This window comes from Lathyrus oleraceus, chromosome 4, assembly GCF_024323335.1.
Source record: "Lathyrus oleraceus cultivar Zhongwan6 chromosome 4, CAAS_Psat_ZW6_1.0, whole genome shotgun sequence".
Classification (NCBI taxonomy): Eukaryota; Viridiplantae; Streptophyta; class Magnoliopsida; order Fabales; family Fabaceae; genus Lathyrus; species Lathyrus oleraceus.
In genome coordinates this window covers 501,089,971-501,096,195 of record NC_066582.1, presented here as the reverse complement: position 1 = coordinate 501,096,195, position 6,225 = coordinate 501,089,971, and the positions used below count along the sequence as shown (strand labels likewise).

Here is a 6,225-nt window from a genome sequence, read left to right as displayed (position 1 = left end):
TGGAAATAGTCAAAGAATGATCATATTGTTTTTGTCAACATGACTAAAGCTTGCTTATAAATAAGAAAATATTATAAAGAATATCATTTTTGTCTTTGTTTTATATTTTATTTGTATTTAAGTTCAAGATTGGTATTTTTTTATTTATTTTTAGAAATGGAAACAAATTCTCAAAATTCTCATCGGGCAAGCTTATTTTGAATGTAACAAGTAAAAGGGGTGCGAAAAGAGTATAATAAAAAAGAGATCCAAAATATAAAATTGAAGTTTAAAAAATTTAAAATGAAAAAGGATAGTTTGGTAATTGAAGAGGGATGCAGAGAGGATGAGAATAAGATAAACCTTTCGAGGGAATGGGGATAGTGTTATTTTAGGGAATTCATTTATCTTAACCTATCTATGGCTGTTTCAATGGCTACTGGACTATTCTCTGCATCCACTCTAACTCTCCGCCCACAACTTCAACACAAGTTTCCGATTCCCACACCTCCGTCTTCTTTACGGATGGTTCCGCTCCGAACAGTCACTCATGCCACCGTCTCTCAACCACCCGCCGACGGAAAAGTTCGTGGTATAATGAAACCTCGAAAAATCTCCCCCGAGATGCAAGACCTCATCGGACTTCCCGAGGTTTCTCGAACCCAAGCACTCAAGCACATTTGGGCCTACATCAAGGAAAACAATCTTCAGGTTTTTTCTTCCTCTTTATCTTCCGGATAAGGTTTTTTAATTATTATTATTATTATTTAAAAAAAAAATCACTAAAACCCTAGATATAATATTTTATTTTCAAATTTGTTAAATAAATGATGCATGCAATTTGTATTTAGGGTTTTGTGTAGAATGACACTGCTGTAGAGTATTTTGATAAATGTTCAACATTTTGGAGGAATAGTTTGATGTTGTGTAAATTTCGACCCCTAACAATTTTAGCATTAGGGGGTTGTAGACAATTTTATTTGTAAGTTTTGCAACTTTTGATAGGTTTTAATTCAACTGAATTTATGATTTGTTTCTAAAATATGCAGGACCCTGAAAACAAGAGGCTTATTCGGTGTGATGAGAAGCTGAAGAAGGTATTTGCGGGACGTGATGAAGTTGGTATGCTTCAGATTCCTGGTTTGATTAGTCCTCACTTCCTTAAATGATGATGCCAAGGGTCTCACTTAGTGTTAAAGCTTTTACATCAAGGCCATGTTTTGGTGTATGGAACTACTGATATATTTGGGAACACTGAGTTCTGCAACATAGTAGCCTTAGTTTTTAGTTTTGGTTAGTATTTGGATAAAAAAACAAGCTTATGTTGAAGATTTTGTTTGAATGATGTAATTTCTTCAACACAAGCCCATAGTAGAGAGCTATTTGTTAGGTATTTATTGGACTTGTTATCTTGTTGCTATTTATGTTCTCTTTATAATTATTATCCTGTGCATGATGGTTGATCCAACTAATGGAGGGTCATGATGATTATTTAATTAGGAGTAACCCTTTGCATTGTGCTTATGAAACATTCTTGTGTCACGATGTATTGGACACCAGAAGTTTGGAGTTTGATTCTACGATAAAGCTTCTGCGGGGATAGCTTCCAGGGTCTGATAAATTTTCACGGCTGCTTCCACAGTTGAGGGAACGTTAACTCCATTCATTAGTTTTGGCAGAAACTTGTTGAGGGAACGTTAACTCCATTCATTAGTTTTGGCAGAAACTTGATAGTAATTTGAAATGAAGAAGAATGCTTTAAAATATAGGGATGGTAAGGAACTTCCTCATCTGTGGCTTATCTCATAACAAAGAGTGATTAAGTGACAAATAAAGACTAATCACTGACTTGTTATGTTGGGTTTCGAGGGAGACTCCATGTATCCTCCATGTGTCGGTTCAACTTTTGGTAAATAGAATGAAGAGAGTGAGATGAGATGAGCAATTTTAATTAAGTGTAAGTATGAAATTACATTAAAAATAGAATCATTTAATTCAACTTTAAATTTCTTTCAAATAAAATAAAGCAAGTATATATAATATAGGATTGTACGATAAAAGAACGGTAAGGGGGATAAAAGAAGAAAGCACTATCAAAACCCTAAAAAAAACTTTAAAATTTCGCACTAGAGCAAGATAAATTAACTAATAAAAATAATATTTATTTATTTATTTTAGAGACATTATATATGGAATAAATATCAATATAGACACTATATATGAAAAAAAAATATATCAATACAATGCCATAGGCAAAACGAACGTGTTTTCTTTCTATAAATGAGTCATCTTATCATAAATGCATATAATCGAATAAATATTGTTTTGTTAAGATATGATTTTTCAAAAATAACTGTTTCACTTTAAAGTGGCTTACCTTAAAATCCAGACATATGATTTTCAAAATCATAATATTTTATTCAAGTTTATTTGAAATCAAGATATTCTATACCACGAACTTTCCATGAGTGGATATCTCATTCCACAAAATAAGTTGAAACTTGGCATACATTTTTTTGAAATGATGAAAGAGTTTTTCAAGTGGAGCGATATTGAAAAAGAATCAAATCGAAAAAAATCAAAGGCGCTCCCACTCATAAATTTAGGTGGTGACCTATTTTTTTAATGTATTTAGTATTTATTTTACAATGAAGTTAGGCGGTGGCACATTTTTTGTATGGAATGTTAGTTAGTTATTTTCATATATGTAATTCAGATATATTTTGATATGTTTTAATGTATATTTGACGTTACTTTTATAATTATTGGAATTAACGTTTTGGTGTGTTTGTGTGTCATAAAATAAGTCCATAACACAAGGGCTGCCAATTGGTCGGATGTGAATCCATATTTCAATCTTCGAACAATCCTTATATTTTGTGTATATGTGATGTTAACATGGGAGAATCCGAATTTCAATATCCAAAAAAATCCCACGTATATTCTTCTTACATGATAAAAGAGGTTGACTCTGACCAACCCCTAAGACATTATTGCATTTGTATGGTTCTTAATGATCTAAAACTTGTATAAATATGTCTCATATGTTACTAGCACATAGACTATAAAATGAAAGGATTTTGGTTTATCACATTTGTTTACTTCAATGGCATGAGGTCTTATTTTAAAATTAGAGTCATAAAGAACACCTCTCTTATAGATTTGAAATCCAAACTAGAGAAATTCTTACACCACATCGACAATAGAATAGTGGCTAAGATTGAGTATCGTTCACTAAAGGTTGATAATGAAGGGAAGATTAATTTCAATAATTTAGAGTTGAAGATTGATGCAAATGTAAGTGTGATATGGATTACATTTCATCGTTACGTAACTAAGAGTTCAATCGAGGTAAGTGTGATAATTGCAAGATCAACCACGAATATTCTAAAGATGATGAAACATATTGAACCATCTGTTGTGTGCATTGATAATAAAGATTTATATTCAGTTATATCATTCTATATTCTCCATTTGATATTGCTGATGTGTTACGTGTTTGTGAAAACATGGGTGAATATGAATTTTAATATCCGGACAAACACCTAAGCCAAATTACTTGTTTGTTCTATCTATGTGATAACACGAGTGAATCTGAAATTTCAATATCCAGACACACCCCTAAAACAAGCAATATCATGCTCAAATGGAATTCATATTTCAATATTCAAAGCATATTTATTGCTTGTATTTGACTTGGTTAGGGTGTATACGAATTCCAATTTCTAAATCTTAATGATATTTAATAAATTTCGTCAGAGCGAAAGAGTAATATATGGGATGCAGTGAACGATGCTTGAAAATAAAGGCAGGTTAAATAGGTCGAGTCCATAGACTAGAAATATCTTGGAAATTTCTTAATGCACTATGAATATTACTAGTTCACCAAGTGAAAAATACTAAAATGTCCCAAGATTATGGAGATGCATCTCCGGACGCACCTTGAAACGTTAAATAAACCTGTGATGCATCTGTGTAACAATTTAAAACATATATCATGCATCACATCCATAAGTCATTTTACACGTTTATTGTACCGGGAATGCATCTCCGTTTAATTTACAGAGATATATCTCAGTAACCTATCAGAACATAATAGTTTATGTTATATTTTGTTTAAGTTTATACATATAAAGATTTATAAGCGATATGTACCATGTTACGTGACGAGATCTAACCATACAATCGATATGCAAAAAATGACGTATATAAAATCGAGATGGTCCAAAAATGTCATATATAAATAAAGTCAAAAACAACAATAAAATAAAATGAGGTGAAATAAAATACAATCCATAATGAATACAAAGTACAACTATTATATACTACTGGACTACTGTGTATGTCGGACTATATCCCCTATGTCTCCTCTGACTCTTATGGCTCGTCGGCCATCAATCCCCCCGTCCTCCCGCGCTACCTTCGGTACATCAATGCCCCATGTGTCTCCTTCATGATGGCATCTAGGACCGCCTCACATCAGACCCATTAGGGAAGATACCTATGTCGATGTCTGCTTACACAATCTCCACCATGCGATGACATATATGCAAGACATTGTCGACATGATATAACTGTGTCTGCTCCTCCTTTAGTATCTCCTGATGAGCTGGCCTATGTGGATCATCTGGAGCAGCCTACACCATATACGAATCTGACACCCTGAAGAACCACCTGATGTACTCGTCGACGTAGATCCAATCGCTATTAGGTATGGTACTTCGTGTCTCTTCTGATACCGGAAGACTCTCATATCATCAAGCATGGCATCCGTTTGTCTACGTGTCAAGACAAGAGGAGCAGAAACAACATGGTGTCTGAGAATGGTTTGAGTGTAGCTGAACTGCCGCATCACGCGCTCGGGCGGATGAGGAACAGTGAGACGTGATTCGCAGGCCAACCATTCCGAGTATATTACTATCTCGTCAAATGGTCGTGTCTCACGGGGATCAACATAGTTCTTGAAGTGCATGTCCTCGGCAACCAATCGATCAAGATACACTTTGGACGACTCTGTCACTTGGTTCCATATGAGCGCGGAAAATGCAGTAGCACGTGACATATCCTCAGTGTAAGTCGGTGCACTCGCCCAACCGGAGATGCGCAGGAAGTGCTCGAGGATCCAAGCCTGAAAAGTTTGGAACACACGAATCATCGGTAATGGCATTGCAAAGATGAAATGAAAATGACATAGAAACATTAAATGACCAATACATATTACCGTCAGTAGTGTGTTGCTGCCGATGACCTACTTCGTCTTCCACCTACATCCCTATGATAACTTCGAGTATAAGTATACCAAACAAGTGGTCCCCTAGTTGTATTCATGGATCCGCTCAAAATCCTTGAAGTACTGTAGGTAGACGACATTTGTATAAGTGACACTTTTGTCCATAAAAATCGCATTAGCAATGAAATATAACAATTATGCTCTCATAGTATACGCTTTATAGAGCCTTACTTGCTCGTCATCGCCTCTAGCCTCCTCATCTCTCTAGAGCTATATGTATATACTTTTTTTCCAGGAATTCAAACCTAGCATGAGCCCCCCTGGTTCTATCCATATCCGCTAGGTCAACTCCCAGATAATCTACCATCATCTCAAGTGCCTCGTCTTTGCTAATCCTTCCATGATCCAGAAGTTTCCCCCTGATCGGAAGATGTAAAAAACATGACACATTGTCGATTATGATAGATATCTCACCAAGTGAGAGATAAAATGACAAGGTCTCGGTGTGTCATCTTTCCACGAATGCATTAAGCATCTTGTGGTTGACCCTAATATAATTGCTCATGCACAAGTCATTCATCCCAGATAGGGATAAAGCTGCCTGAAACCACTCCTCATTTGGCTGAGGCAAACTAGTAATCTCCCGTCCGTGGTTAATAATCTTCCACCCACGGTTAATAATCTTCAGCGGATCACGATCCTGCAGAACAATAAATCATTGTAAATTCAAAATAAACGTAAATTAAAAAGAATGAATCCAACTAATGTCACCTCTCAGTCCGATATATGTTTGGCAGTATGGTCTGGGTACAGAGGAAGTAACGACAACTCTACAGGGCCTCTTCCAAATGGCTATGGCTCAACATCCTTAGCAACCTCACCATCTAGAAGTGGCACCGGCTAAGAAGCATCATGCGTCAGAGGTGGCACTAGTGCCTCCGGTACCACCAGTGACTTGAGTACCTCTGGCGCTTGAATCAGCGCCTACGAGAGGATGGAGGGAGTGATGCGTCAGT

At 35.8% G+C, this 6,225-nt stretch overlaps 1 protein-coding gene across 1 annotated transcript; it reads left to right on the top strand.

Moving 5' to 3' along the window:
- Positions 1-289: 289 nt before the first annotated feature.
- Positions 290-1,420, top strand: LOC127076871 (uncharacterized). Its single transcript, XM_051018662.1, has 2 exons — positions 290-690; positions 1,029-1,420. Exons 1-2 carry the CDS (start codon positions 400-402, stop codon positions 1,146-1,148), a joined length of 411 nt encoding a protein of 136 aa, XP_050874619.1. The 5' UTR covers positions 290-399; the 3' UTR covers positions 1,149-1,420.
- The last annotated feature ends 4,805 nt before the right edge of the window (positions 1,421-6,225 follow it).

Bases quoted from the DNA above. Each gene is read 5' to 3' on its own strand.
- LOC127076871 (XM_051018662.1), top strand. From the start codon at position 400: ATGGCTGTTTCAATGGCTACTGGACTATTCTCTGCATCCACTCTAACT. The intron at 691-1,028 runs GTTTTTTCTTCC...TAAAATATGCAG, and splicing joins TCAAGGAAAACAATCTTCAG to GACCCTGAAAACAAGAGGCT.